The following is a 15,967-nucleotide window of genomic DNA, read 5'->3' on the forward strand; positions in this document are numbered from 1 at the left end:
TGTGGAAATTTGGGAGTTCTAGTCTAAGTTCTTAAACCAATATAGATTTGCTTAATGTAAACAAGTATTTATTAGGAAGAGCCTCTATTCCCATTTATGATGGCTTGAAACTGGTTTAAATGGGACTAAAACTTGGGATTTAGTTTTCTAGCAAGAAATTTTCTTCTCCTAATTTATATTTTAATAGTGTATTTTTCTCTTTTGGGTGATTAATGATGTGTTTTTGATGTTGTATACAAGAATAAATTTTTATTGATTATTTTAGGGTGTTTTACATGAATATACTTGGAAGCCAAGTACATTTAAGTTTAAAATTATAGCTACATTCCTCATTAGTAGTCTGACTTTAGGAAGGAGAAATACATTTTCTGAAGATATTTTTCACTTATAAAATGTGTCTACTGAGGCTGGGAATGAAGCTCAGTGGTAGAGTGCTTGCCTCACATGCATGAGGCCCTGGGTTTGATTCCTCAGCACCCACATAAACAGAAAAAGCCGGAAGTGGCACTGTGGCTCAAGTGGTAGAGTGCTAGCTTTCAGTACAGAGAGGCTTAGGGACAGTGCCTGAGCCCTGAGTTCAAGCCCCAGGACCAGCAAAAAAAAAGTTTACCATGAAAATAAGATGATTAATATACAATGTTCTTTGCATATTAATTTATGTCTCTCTACACCTATGTTAAACATTTGTATTAAAGTTTACCAAAACTGGTAGTGGAGTTATAGACTCCATTATTTGGAGATTTCTCATAAATTAGTCAAATGAGCATTTATTAAACATCTATATTATATCCAGCTCTGAGCAAGGTAATTGAGGGATGAAGCTAAACAGAGATGAAGTATGGCTCATTCTTTGAAGAATTTCAGATTAATAGAGAGATGGACATCAGTAAGAGGTGTTGCCACTGGTGTAATGTTTTCCATTTACTATAATAAACATTTTTTTCTGCTATTAACACTTGTACAGTTCAACTCTGGCCTTTTAGAATCTGTTTAAGAGCAGGGCTTTACCAATTTAGAAGTTTTTGTTTGTTTAATTTTAAACTTAGCCCAAATTTTAATTTTGATGTATTTATGTGTAATGAACATTTAGTTTACAATGCTTGAAAATAGGAGGAATATCTAACAGTACCACATCTAACCTTCCCTTCCAGTTCTTGTCAATTGTCACATTATATGAAGTTTAAGTAAATTGGGAAACTTGCTTCGGGAACAGTCATCTGCTGCTGCTTGTTCATCAGCACTAGGTGGTGCCATGGGCTTAAATAAGTTCTCTGCTTTGCAGAGCCAGCTAAACTTTTGCCTTATCAAAACCTCTTGTTAAGGCATTCATTTCATTAAAATCTTTTTTATAGTTGAAGATGCTAATGTGATTTATATTGTTTATAAATTCTTCCAAAGTTAGTGATTTGTTCATGATATCTCTATTCTTATGTAGATTCTAATTACACGTTGCTTTTTTGAGTTATACAAACTAAGATCAGTAGAACAAAATAAAAATACCAAATGTGCTTGTAAAAATGCTTTTAGAGAGAATTTTACCCTCTAAATTCTGGTTTGGAGTGTATAACTTAAAGCAATAACAATCTAAGTCATATAATAGTCTTTTTTCCCCCTCTTCCCCCATGAAAAATGGGACTCTTTTTTTGCATGAATGATCAAGATAATTTAATTTCATACTTCCTCCTAATATTTATGTTGTTTTTTTCACCCTTGTATATACAGTCTCTGGGTTCTCCTGTCCTTGAAGGTTCTGCCTTTCATTGTTGCTCTTATTTAATCATGTGTAGCAACAATCACCTGAGAAATTTTCTTTGAAAACACAAAGCACTGGAAACTTGTATCAGAAGATCTAACTCATTGACAGTAGGCAGGCTAAGGATTGTTGATTGCCCAATCAACCATTTGGTTACAAACTATATTTTCCAAAACTGATTCTGGTACACAGTCATGGGTTATCATCCACTTGTGTAGATTAGACTCTATTAGGATTTTTCTGTTGACTGGAGGAAGGAGGAACAGGCATAAGCTATAAAAAATTCTTGGCTATTAAAGACATTTCCCCTTTTTCTAGCCTCCCCTGTAGTTTAGAATTTGCCTCTGGGAAAAGAGAATGCCACAGTGATGGCCCTCCCACCCCAAAAGTATGGCTTGTTTATAATACCACTGCTTAGGTATCAACTCATTCTCCTTTTCCCTACAGTGAGAACTTATAGTTCATTCCAGTAATGTACCTCCATTATTTTGGCATCTTGGCAGAAGGGTCATTGTCTAATTATTTAATCAAGTTAAATTTGTTGTTTCTGTGTGATTTTCATTTTGTGTTTGGTTTATGTCTTTCTTGAAAAATTTTTATAAGCTGGGCGCTAGTGGCTCACTCCTGTAATCCTAGCTACTGAGGAGGCTGAGATCTGAGGATCACGGTTCAAAGCCAGCCTGGGCAGGAAAGCCTGGGCAGGAAAGTCCGTGAGACTCTTATCTCCAATTAACCACTCGAAAACCGGAAGTGGCACTGTGGCTTAAGCGGTAGAGCACTAGCCTTGAGCTGAATTGCGCAGGGATAGAGCCCAAGCCCAGAGTTCAACCCCCATGACCGACCAAAAAAAAAAAAATTATAATCGGGGCCTGGAAGGTGGCTCAGTGGTAGAGCGCTTGCCTTGCATGCATGAGGCCCTGGGTTTGATTCCTCAGAACCACATAAGCAAAGTAAGCCGGAAGCAGTGCTGTGGCTCAAGTGGTGGAGCACTAGCCTTGATCTAAAGCGCTGAGGGACAGTGCCCAGGCCCAGAGTTCAGGCCCCACGACTGACCGTAAATAAATAAATAAATTATTATAGTCAATGTCATAATTCAGAAAATTACATGCTGGAGAAAAATAAACTCTGTGTTACTACTTTACCATGCATCCTTTTGCCATTTTACCTTGTTAGCTCTACCACTGTTCTTATTTCCTTTCCAGTCTTTTTCATGTATGCTTTTAAATTATATTTTAACACCACAATTTAGTCTCTTGACTTTATTCCACTTGCTTTTTTGTCATATACAGTTATGGAAAATCTCTTCACTGATGATCTTTGTTCCTATCAAGTCATAACTTGAGTCAATCAAGTTTAAATTGCCTTTGGAGTCAACTTATGCTACTGTCTATTTTGGGGTCAATGATTTAGAATCTCTGCAACTTTATTTCTTATGACGATAGTAATTCCATTTCATAGGAGTGTTCTAAATAGAAATTGTGTTGTGATTAAAAAGAATTGGTCAATATTCTAATGATATTTAGCATGTGGAAACTTCTCAGTTGATAGTTAAAATAAATAATAATGAAATTTTAGTCTTGATTGTCCCAGGTGAGTTTACTCTATTTGTTTTTACTTTAGAAAGATTAAATATATTTGCAAACATGGTTTCATACTTTAAAGCATGGGAGCAGCTATATATGTTTTTTATTTTAGAAAATTATTTCTTATGCTACATCCAGAGAAAAGAAACCAAATGTCTTTTAAAGGAATTGCAAGTGATTATGTCATCCTTCTCCTTGGCAGGTGTCTTGGTATTGCATTTTGGGTTGCAAAGCAGAAGGAAACTATGGAAAAGTAAGACTAAATCATAATCATCTCCCAAATTCAGGAGAAGCGGTATGTTGTATTAAATATCAAGAAATCTTACCAAAAGCCTCATTAATGACAATTAAATGGGATTTTTTTCCCCTTGTGAAGTCATTATTTCAGTGAATCTATTCTATTTTCAACTTAAGTCATAACTAAAATCCAACATAGAAAGAACAAGGTATGTCTAGTTATATTTAAAAGTCACATTGTTTTTGATTTTACATATATAATTTGAATTTTTTATTAATAGATACCAGCTGATGGAAAAACCATTTTTGAAGTGAAAGGTTTGGAGACTAATGAAAACTACATTTTTGCAATTGCTGCTTATTGTTCTAATGGAAAGCTCATTGGTGATGCCATTGGAGAGACAACTAAACCAATTCTGCTTTATCCACCTCTTTCTGCTATCACGGCTCGGATGTACCTGACACAGGTAGAAAAGATTGCTGCTAGTTTTTTTTGCACAATTTATTTTTTCCTACTAAGGATTTGCTAAGTAATTTCTTATTCTAAAGGTCCTGTAAAACATGTTTTCTATGATTGCAGTTAAATTTCATATAATAGGAATCATTGCTTCTATTAGCAAGTTTGTTTTATTACAGTAACATTTTCCCCTAGGTTACAAATATAACACATAATAGTTTTAGGAATTTTGGAAAATACTGAAATGCATATAGAAAAAAAGAAATATGTTATCATCCAGAATAGCACTTCTTTCTCTGATCATTGTTACCAGTGTCTATATGTATAACCTACTGGGGTGCTCTTGGCATCTAGTAAATAGAGGCCAGGGATTCTACTAAACATTCTACAATGCAATTACAAAGAATTTTCCAATCCCAAACGTCAGTGGTGTGAGGGTTGAGTAACATATTATGTATGTTATGTATATTACATATTATGTATGATTCATACATAATATTTGTTTTTTTGCAAATTTTTTATTGTGATTAAGTGATTACATAATTTTACAGTATTGTGGGATAGTGATGCTTAGTTAAAGCCACAAACACATTCTAACCTTCATGGGGCAAATTGTCTATCGTGGTCTGTAAAATTTATGAGGTTTATGGGCTTTGACTGTACAGTTATTTCTTCCACATTGGGTGATATGTATATTCCTTTCCTTTTGCATAGTGTCAGCTGTTCCCTCTTTCCCACTCATTCCCTCCCTCCATCACTGCCACTTTGTTCATTTTGATCAATGTCCAGTGCAGCTGATGGGTCCCGCTGTTGTATGTTTTCCCATTTCCCTCTAGTTCTGTGTCCTTCTCCTAGTTCCCCTCCAGTGTGCACATGTGTCCCATATCAGCAGCATGGGGTCATTTAGTAATGATTCAACCAGATGAGTAGAGGTCCTTTGTTTCTCGAGTCTTGTTTACTTTGTCGTATCACCTTACATTTTGTATTTCATCCACTTATCAGGGAGACCATGTGCCATTTGTCTCTTTGCTCTTGGCTTACCGCATTCAACATTATTTCATCTAGTTCCATCCATTTCCCTGCGAATGTCATTATTTTGTCCTTTCTAATGACTGCATAACATTCCATTCATACACAGTATTTCCTAGGATACGTACTATTTCCATAGGATTTCCTACATAGTATTATCCTATTCTATCTTATCTACTTGCCTATTGCCAATCCACCTGCCTACTATCTTTCCTATCTGTCTGTCTGTTTATATATCTGTCAATCTATGCGCTTCTGTCTCTATAGATACGTATATATACACTTACACATGTATATGCATTTATGTATAATATGTAATTTTAATTTATCATAGTATACATATTGTTTTGAAGTGTTATATTTTCATTTAATATATAATTGACATTTAAACATTTTAAAAATTGACATTTTCCCATTCCATTAGGAGTTTATATGTGTATGTATATTTTTGGTACAAGGCCTTGAATTCATAATACTCTGATGTCAGCCTCTCAAGTATGGGGGTTGCAGCTTTATATATAAATATTTATTAAATGCATTATTACTTTCTTAGGATAAATTCATAGATGGGAATTTTCTGGGTTGAGGCAGAGAAGCCTGAATGAAAATTTTAGCCCCACACAATAGGCAGAATGATACTGAGTAACTAGTTTCCTTCTGTGAAGTAGGAATAATAGTAGTTCCTCCCAGAGGTATTAAGAACAGTTAAATGGAATTATGCATATTCAGTGTTTCCCCTCACACTCATCACTCAGTAGATCCTGACTAAACAGCACTGTTGTTTTAGTTATGATTATACTCATGATTAACATTTTGGCTGACAGAGTTGTTGTCTTACTTAAAATGTCACCAGTGGAGAGACTCTGGAGTGAGTCATTGACCTATGTCTTGTCTCAAACATCTAATTTTAAGCTTATTTTTGGCTTAGAGCTGAAGGCTATACTAAATTTTATCATATTTCTAATGTGCTATTTTCTTTTCATAGTTGATTAGTAATATAAGTATAGATCTCAGTGACATTTTATATTATTATATTTTTTCAAACAAAATTAAGTTGAGAGAATTGCTAGGATTCATTTAGTATTGGTTTGGCATGTCATACTGGCTCATGATTTTTTTGGTATTTTGATTTCTTTGGAATTTAATATATTCCCTAATTTGCAATGATGGAGTTATTGTGAGGGACTGAATATTTCATCTAGGCCTAATTTTTCTCCTGGGAGTGGTTTGACTCTTGGGTTACATTTGGCAGAACTTTCATTGAAAGTTAATAAAACTAAGCCTAAGCTATACTGCTGGGATAATGAGAAGTGTCATGAAATAATGGCATGTTTCTTTTATTGGTAAAGTATTTTCAGTTTTGCCATTCATTCATGATAGTTTATGGACATTCTGTCTCATAAGGGTAAGTGGGAAAAGCAAAACTTTCTCACTTACTAAATCTCTATTTATAGCTTAAGTTTAAGCTTTTAAATTCCAGCTTAATATGTCTTTCTTTTGGAAGAGCAATCTAATTTCATGGAAGTGGTTAGTTTTTAGTTTTAGGACAGGGTCTCTTCACTGAGTCATTAACCTTAATACTTTAAAGGAAACACAAGGTATTTTATCAAAAGCCTGTGGTTACAGTTGGCTTTTGGGATTTTAAGTTGTACTTTTACTTAATATCAATCTATAAGTGAATCCTTAATAGACTTTCTATTAATATAGAAAACTAATATTTTAACTTGTTAGTATCTTTTCCTTTTGTGTAGTGCTCAGGATTGAACCTAGGGCTTAAAGCATCATTAGCAAGCATTCTACAATTGAGCTACATCTCTAGCCTTTAGCTTTTTTAAAAATATTTTTTATTGTAAAGATACCTTTGCCATTGAAAATTGTTACCCCCTCCTTTGTTTTTCTTCTACTAGTTTTCCCTCCCCACCTCCCCAGCTCCTTCCTCCCTCCCCCCCCAAAGTTGTAAAATTAGTTTTCAACGTAATGTCTTGTACATATCATTTAGATTTTGACCAGGGTCTTTCTGTATTGCTGAGGCTGACTCAAACTTGCCGTCTACTTGCCCTTGCCCCCCAAGGACTGGGATTGCAGGAATTTGCCATTGAAACTGGTTTTTGGGAAAAAAAATGGAGTAAACCTTTTGAATAATATTCTTTTCATAAATATTTATTCTCTTTTTTAAACCTCATTTCTTTTTATTTTTCCAGAAGAGCTGAATAATATGATGTAAAATATAGAAAACTGAAAATATGCCAGCAGGATACTAATCTTGACCTCAGAGATTATTGTTTTTGAAAAGGTCCCTCATCCCATTTTTTTCTCTTTGCTAATTGGATATTAACACAAATGCCATATTGGTTTATTGAACTATCAAATGACAAAAGTGAGTGGGCATGATGCTTTAAAAATATGAATATGGGAATATCATTTATTACAAACATGGAAGAAGCAGACTCAATTACTGAATCTTAGGCAATTTAGGATTTATTATTCTGTTCATTGTCAATGTACATTTAGACTATTTGCGTATCTTGGCTGTTGAGAATAATGTAGCTATGAAATCAGGATTGCATATATTTCGTTGGCCTACTGATTTTAAATCCTTTAGGCATTTCTGTACTCAGTAGTGAGATGGCTGGGTTAATTTTTTTTTTTTTACAAATGCTCTATACTGATTTTTTTTCAAAATGACTGTACTAATTTACAATTCCACTAACAGTATATGAGGCTTCTCTACCTTCTTTGTCAACAGTTTCATCTTGCAATACCTGTCATCTATTTTTATAATAGCCAATCAAACAAGTATGAGGTGATACCTTATTGTGGTTTTATTTTGTATTTCTCTGAGGTTAGTCACAGAAAGATAAATTTGTGATATTACTTATGCATAGAATCTAAAAGTCCAGTTCATAGAAAAAGAGAAGAATAGTAATTTTCAAAAGCCAGGAGTGGAGGTGGATAGGGAAGAGAACACATTTGTTAATAAGTACAAAATCATACTTAAGTAAGATTATATTTTGGTGTCATATTGTACAATAAAGGCATCATAGCTAGTAACAACATATTTTATATTTCAAAATACTTGCAAGAGGAAATTTAAAATGACAAGTATTGGAAGTGATGTATATTGGCCTTATATCATCCCACAGTGCATACATTGATCAAAACCTCACACTCTTTCCTATAAATATATTTTAATTATTAATCAACAAGAAATGAAATGAGCCAGGTGTTGGTGGCTCACACCTATAATCCTAGTTACTCAGGAGGCTGAGATCTGAGGATCACGGTTCAAAGCCAGCCTGGGCAGGAAAGTCCGTGAGACTCTTATCTCCAATAAACCACTAGAAAACCGAAAGTGGTACTGTGGATAGAGTGGTAGAGCTCACCTTGAGCTGAAGAGCTGAGGGACAGTGCCCAGGCCCAGAATTCAAGCCCCACAACCAACCAAAAAAAAAAAAAAGAAAAAATTTAAATTCACCATTTCATTAACTACAGTATTTGCGAGGTGATATGATTGCTTTTACTTTATAGTTGGGAAAGCAGGTTAGCTAAATCTTTTTCTACCAATTCCACTGAATATTAGAAAGGGTATCTCAGGGACATTAAATAATTTTTTTTAAGGATGCTTGTTATAGATGGTAAGCCTGACTCCTAGATTGGCTTATGTCATTCCATGACTCTCTCCATATCTCAGGAGGTCAAATATAGGACTTCTACCATGTGCCATTCTGTCAAAGCCTTCATCTCTGCCATCTGTTTTTAAGTGACCCTCTCTCTATGCTCCTTGTCTTCTCTTTGGTCCTTTTCCCTTCTCCTCCACTATGTATAACTCTTTTTCTATCACTTATCTATTATCCTCTGCCTAAGCTTGTGTTGGTAAGTAGGTCTCCCTGGTATCAGTGAAAGTTTTGTGATAGAACATGCACACTTTTGCGAGCAATTGTTTAGTGATTATGAACAAAGACGTTCATCTATGAGTTAATTTAGGACTCTGATTCATAAATGCTTGACTCTTGTCTATTACTTCAAATTTGGAAAAATTTAGAATGATAGGCAAAAGAGTTACTTGTTCTTTAAGAAGTTTCAGTTCTTCTCATCATCTGATTATTATTATTCTCTCTACTCATCTGATTTATTGATGAATTTTCTACTCAGTGTCTCTTTTGTGCCAGGTTCTATGCTAGATGTCTTCTCTTCATCCTGTGAAATAAACATCTTTTAAAAATCAATCTTATTACCCAAACAGTAACGATTTTTAGATAATTTTTAGTATGGTTTTAGCTAAAATCCTGATTTCAGGTTTGGACACTAGCATGGCCTGGGGTGGTAAGGCAGGTAGGTCCTGAGAAGGCTGAGGGATCAAGGAAGCTCTAGGTCTTGTACCTTTGGTTCTGTTTACAGATAAGCTTCATTATCCTCTCTCTAAAGATTAAATTTTTTCTTTATTTTGGAAGAAAAATGATGGTTCCTAGATTTCTATATCCGCCTTAATTGTGGCTACAGAGCTGTCTTCCAGGATTCCATCTTGACCCACCCAGTGTAATGAAGAGTCTAACCTCACCCCTCTGTTTTCCTTTCCCACATCTGGGTAAGCTGATGGAAGGACTATGAGTCCATCTCTTCCTGTGGCACTAGCAGGGAATTTAAACCTCTCAGCCAGTATAGATTTCCTATTGTTCTATTCTCCATTCTTTCTACTCCTTTCCCAAGTTAGTCTAATCTTGCTTACACCCACCCAGCTCTCTTCTAGGAATCCCTTGTATAAGGAATAAACTTTCTCTCAAATTTGCCTGGTAAATCCAAGGAATCATAAGTTTGGCATACCTTTAACAAGGTCTGTCTTGCTTTGTAGGGAGGCACTCACCCCATATTAATCACCATGTTACAGTCGTGCAATTGCTGGGCATCCTGTGCTGTAAGGAGAGGGAAACTGTCAGGAAAAAGAGGATTTTAAAGTTTATTTAACACCCTATTGGTTAAGTTCTTACTCTGTGCCAGGCATTATTTCAGGCTTGTGCAACAGAATGACTTGGAGTGTTGGTTGAACAGGTTACTGGGTCCCACACTTCCAGAACTCTAACAAGTTCTAAGTCATACTTATGTCCCAAGGATTATACTTTGAGAACTACTTTTCTAAGCAACATGAACAAACAGCATTGTGGGATATAGGGAGTAAACAACGGACACAGTAAATAAGTAAACTAGCCTTTGAGAAGATGATAAGTGCTGTGGAAAAACAAGTAGAAGATGGTGGGGACAATGGAAGTGTGAAGTGGAACATTTGAAGGTCCATTATTATAGTAAATGGAACAATAAGGGAGGATGAGATTTGAACAGAGACTTGAAGGATGAGAGAAAGTGGCTATATGGAGGAACTTTGCAAAAGAAGGGTTGGAAGAGAAGCCCCAGTTTTCAGATGTGGAGACCCACTTAATCTGATAAACAGCAAGGAGGCTAGTATGTTATAGTAGGAGGGACCAATGAGCGTGGAAGGAGTAGTAAGGGGAATGTAAGAGGTAAGTGGGATAGTAGACTTTGGCATGTGTGTGTGTGTGTGTGTGTGTGTGTGTGTGTGTGTGTGTGTGTGTGTGTGTGTTGTGGATGTGTATGGTAGTTTGAATACAGAACCTTGTGTTTGGTAAGCATGTGCTCTACCATATAAGGTATGCCTCCAGTCCTAAGAATTTTATCCTTCCTGAAATGGGAAGCTATTGGTTGTGACTCATGGAATACCATAATTATACTTCTATTGTCAAAGGCTTGCCTGGCTGCCAAGATAGGAATAAGACCATCAGGGGTCATAGGTGGGGCATTATTTCTTGTGATCCAATGAGAATTGAAGGTAGCTTGGCTGATGGAACAGTAGTTAAAGGGATGAGAATTCTCAGATTTGGGTATGCTCTCCAGAAGGACCGAATGAGAGTTTCTAGTGCAAATAATATGACGACTGTAAGGTATCAGCTTATGAACTAGGACAAAGTTGCCATCAACTCAGCTGGGAAAGGCTGTGAGGTGGTATAGATATGGGAGGGAATAAATACCAGAAGTTGAAAGCCTGTGGCAAGAATCATATCCCATTTTTACCCCTCTACCATGTTGCCCATTTTACTCCAATTCTAACTCATCCCTCCAGCTTGTTCTAAATGCTCTGCATTAATTTCTACTACTAGATTCTCTCACATTTTATATAAATGTAAATATAAATATAATTCCTTGCCTTAGGGTTCAACTGAAGCCCTGCCTCCTCCTGGAAGCCTTCATTCTTTTTTTCCCTAAAACCTCCATAATAATTAAGCTATTTTTTGTAGTTGTTAGGTGATTTCATATGGTTTATGCCCTTAATGCTATTCAATTACATGGAGTAAAAGGCTGTTACTAAGTTTTGAAGCATCTAGCCCTCCAGGCCTTTGCACAGACTAAAAACTTTGTTAACAGCCTATTGGTTGGTTAATTATTTGGCAGCATAGAAAAGTTCTGGCCCCAGAAGTTATTCTCTTGAGTGGAAAATGTACTAGTGACATGTCACTGTTATGTTCAGTGCATTTACTTGGACCTTATTCCTTATCTGCCTCCATAAAGGATTTGAAGCAGCACATAATTAATTTCATAACAATTACATAAATATTTAAATAGAATAATTTAAAAATATCTTTTAAAAGGAGTATATTCTACCAAAAGAATAGGTAAGTTGATAAATGTTTTTCTCCTGAGCTCTCAGGCTTTACCAGTAAAATTATTTTGCTTAATGTTAAATTTGTTAAACGTAAAAGATAGAACTTCTTGGAAAGCATTTCTCTTTTATTCTTTACCCTTTTCATCTGTGAGCCCTTTGTTGTACAAAAGCTCTGAAAGTGTCAGTCAGAACTAGAAAAGAATGAAGTATATTTCACAGACTGGGTTTGGGAAATCTGATTGTTTTTCTTGGAACAGATTGTTCATTATAACAGTATCTATAATAAATGGAGCGCACTGCAGAGATAGATGAAAATGAAATTAATTTGGCTCAGATGTGATCTTTGTTTTGCTTATGAGGATTTGAAACATCCTCCCAGAGTTTCAAATTTCCATGCAATTTAGAAAAGAAAGAGATTTCAAAATATGTCAGACTCCCTTGCCAGTGGCCACAGGTCCCTCACCATGGCACAGAGCAGCCAGAGTGAATAACTATGGATGAAGTTAGCAAATGATAGGACTTTTCCTTGCTTCTGCCTTAAAATATACATGTCACAAATACAACACAGCTCATGAGATGATGTGCTTTTTTTTTTTTTTTTTTTTTTTGCAGGTTGCCTATCAGACTGGTAACTATAAATTGGCCAAGAAAGTTTTTTCAACAGCTTGGGATTATTTTGTTGCATCACCACCTCGAGATGAGCAATCCATTGTTTCTTTAAGCAATATAATGACAATAACACAGAGAAGGTACTTAGAAGTATTATTTTAAAATGTGAATTTACTGCTTTAGATGTTAGGTGTGAAACCTTGAATTAGTTTACTGTCAATTTCATGTGAAGATAGTCCATGTAAAAGTATTTCTAATCAAAATTATAGTAAGAATATGCATCTCAAATCTTTTTTTTCTTTTGTTTTTTGTCGGTTGTGGGGCCTGACTCTGGGCCTGGGCACTCTCCCTCAGCTCTTCAGTTCAAGACTAATACTCTATTATTTGAGCTACAGTGACACTTCTGGCTTTTTCTGTTTATGTGGTTTTGAGGAATTGAACAATTGAACCCAGGGCCTCATGCCTGCAGAGCAACCACTCTACCACTAAGCCACCTTGCCACCTTCCTAGCCCTGCATTTTAAATCTTGAGTCCGTGCTAGAAATTTCCCTGATAGAATCAGGAAAAATAGTGATGGCATATGGATGAAGGTTATGGATAGAAATACCAAATACTGCCTTAATACTTACCCATTATAGCAAAAAACCCAAATATTCACTGGAGACTTTTATAACAACATCAGGTTTGGTTAAGCTTAGGGCTTTATGTATGGACCGTTAGATTCTGAAGAGTTTTCCTTTGTTTCAAGAGGCTCCTAAGATAAGATCTTCAATAGCTGCAATATGCTGGCAGCAGCCTTATAAAATGGTAGGCTATCATTTGATTTTACTATCATTTTCCTTACAGGAACAGGTTAAGAGCAGTCTCAGATGTGAGGGTTAGTGTCTAAAGAAATTAAAAAACACAAATCTCCTCCACTTGCTGGTCAATGTCTAAATTATCTTAACAGGAAGAGAAACTCCTTCTCTTCCCAAAGATAAACAAGCCTATAAATGATGATTAAAGCTTGGTATTGATAATGCCTATTTACATTGAAAGTATAATTTCATTTCAATTAACCTAACATGGGCTTAGCATTTGCTATATATAATATCCTAGTGCTGTGTGACTTGTGTATTAAGATAGGAAAGAATGAAAAGTGATTGAAAGTTCTAAGGTTACTGACTTGGAAGCCTGTAGCATTTACTAAGGGGACATGGCAGGTGGAAAGATGTTTGCAGGGAGATAATGAATTTGATTGGGGATATTTTGAGTTTAGTTTTCCAGAAGGAATCCAATAGATATATTTATGTAGTGCGACACTCAGGAAGGAGCCAAGGCTAGAGGTAGAGATTTGAAAGTTATCCATGGAGATCATCATTAAGCTCTTGAAAACAAATGTTATCTTCCATGGAGGGACTAACAGAAAAGATAGAAGGCTGGGACTGACTCCTGGGCATTGCTTACATTTAAGTGGAAAATGTAGGAGAAGGGGAAAAAAAGAAGTATTCTGATAGGAGCTACCAAGTAAATGATAAAATCCACAAACAGGCATTGCCAAGGAGACTGGCCAGCTCTATCAGATGCTAGTATAAGATCAGGCTCAATCAAATGCTGCAAAGATGTTAAGTAGGATGAGAATCAAGAAAAAGCATGTAGACTTGGCAGTTAGATAACTGGCACATTTAAGGGAACCATGATAAACTGTAGCATGACGGACCAAAAATCATTTTGTGACAGCTAAGGAAAAATTACAAAGTAGAGAGTTACAACAAGCAGAGACCAGGCATGTAAAACAGGACTGTGAAGAGAAGAGGGAAGCAAGAAGCTTGAGAAAGATAGGCTTATGGGGGATGGTTTTAGAGTGTGGATGGAAGGGTAGAGGAAGTAGAGAGGAAGAGATGGAAGATAATAGAAAATTCAAGTGACAGTGTCACAGGGGCATTGTCAAAGGAAGACAAGGGAAGCATAGAGGAGAGCAGAGGGATTTGAAAATATTGAAAATATTTGAAAATATTATTCTAGGGGAATCCAAACAAAGAAATAGCCCAGAATACATGGAAGTATTGTGGAGAAGCACTAATGACTCAGCTGGTGTCATACAGCACGGATTTGTAGTAAATCTAGCTCCCTCATGGCTAAGGGCTCAACTTGATTCATCTTTATATCCTAGGGCCTCACTAAAACATTACACTATACAAAGCAGACTAAAAATTCTACTTTGAAATGAAAGAATGAGTGAAATAAATAGGTGAATAAGTGATTTTCATAACAGAGGTTAGAAGATTTGGCATTGATGTCTCTGTAAGGTTAAGCTAATTGATTATTGTATGATGTTAGTGAACCTAAGATGTTAGAAAGGTCACTTTTGAACAAAATGACCAGAGTTTGAGCTGGATAGGTAAAGAAATGGAGCCAGGAGGTGACAGGTTGGAGTACGGGTAGAAGTCAAGGTACTGAAGGACATGATGAGGACAGTGAGAAAGTTCAGGGTTTATTACAGGGCAGCACACTAAAATTCTCATGGCAAAGATAAAGCTAGAGTTGAATACAGTGGTGATCATCCTTAAGTATGAATTATTGATGTCAGATCCCTTCCTATATCATAGAGACGAGAGGTATAGAGAAGAGATGGATCTGAAGCTTAAAAGTAAGGGTTTATCATCAGCTAAGCCCTAGATTAAGGGAGAGAATATTGGAAACAAAGGAAGGCTTCAAAGTTCACTGCTTTGCCAGTGGTCAGCACTGTTGGCTACAGTTGAAAAAAGATAATTAGAAATGATCAATAATTATTAAAATACTCTCTCTTCAACAACAGCTGAGTTTGCTATAAATAATCCTTATTTTCAGAAAGTTTATTAATTTAAGTATTGGGCCTGTTTTCCAAAATTATTTATAGTGGTGTTATAGTTTGAAAAGAAATTTTATATATGAATATATAAAATATATAACATAATGTATAATATAATCAGATACATAATTTTATATATGAATGAGAAAATTTTTCCACTTTGTTTATTTTTATATATCTGTGATTTCTACAGCTTTATTTTCCTCATTATGAACTTGTCTTTAGTTTTGGTCTAAACAGCTGTTCAAGAATAGCTGCTGCTTTATTTTCATTGCTGTTCTGATCATTGAGTAGATACTGAGAGCAAATGAATCACATGCTAAGTCAATCATTTTATACTTCTACCTGTAACAGCATTTATTCCTTTTGCAGATTGCATTCAGATATTTTGACCGAGACTTCTTCAATCCTTTTATACCTTTTTCTTAGAAACATTTTTGTAACAAGTGACATTAAAATTAAAGAAGAAAATATGTTCTGTGATAATATTAAAGGCAATGAGATTTTCCCTGCTCAACAGGTAAGTGAATTAAAGTGGCTGAACCCATGTCACTTTGCAATGATATGTAAATGTCATATTCTGTTTGTTTGTGTCTTGTGTCCTGTGAATGAACTGAGGAGCCATGATATGAATGTGTTGCATTATTTGAAATTCCACAAAGGTTTTATAGGTCTCAGTGCATGTTTATTTTCTCTTATTTTTAATTTCTTTTTTTCCATGTGTACAGGAGTAACATAGATATATATTTCAGAATTCAAATGTATATAATGTATAAAATGAAAAACCCTTTTAATTCTA

The 15,967-nt window shown here is 35.4% G+C and overlaps 1 protein-coding gene across 1 annotated transcript in view; it reads left to right on the forward strand.

Annotated features, from left to right (window-relative positions):
- Cfap54 (cilia and flagella associated protein 54) overlaps positions 1–15,967 on the forward strand; it is a 263,007-nt gene that overhangs the window by 64,038 nt on the left and 183,002 nt on the right. The window contains exons 22-25 of the mRNA XM_042693361.1: positions 3,539–3,631; positions 3,855–4,040; positions 12,342–12,478; positions 15,541–15,688. Coding sequence (XP_042549295.1) covers positions 3,539–3,631; positions 3,855–4,040; positions 12,342–12,478; positions 15,541–15,688 — 564 coding nt within the window. The remainder of the gene's footprint in view (positions 1–3,538; positions 3,632–3,854; positions 4,041–12,341; positions 12,479–15,540; positions 15,689–15,967) is intronic.

The sequence above is a fragment of the Dipodomys spectabilis genome, unplaced genomic scaffold (assembly GCF_019054845.1).
Source record: "Dipodomys spectabilis isolate Male_0828 unplaced genomic scaffold, ASM1905484v1 ptg000163l, whole genome shotgun sequence".
Classification (NCBI taxonomy): domain Eukaryota; kingdom Metazoa; phylum Chordata; class Mammalia; order Rodentia; family Heteromyidae; genus Dipodomys; species Dipodomys spectabilis.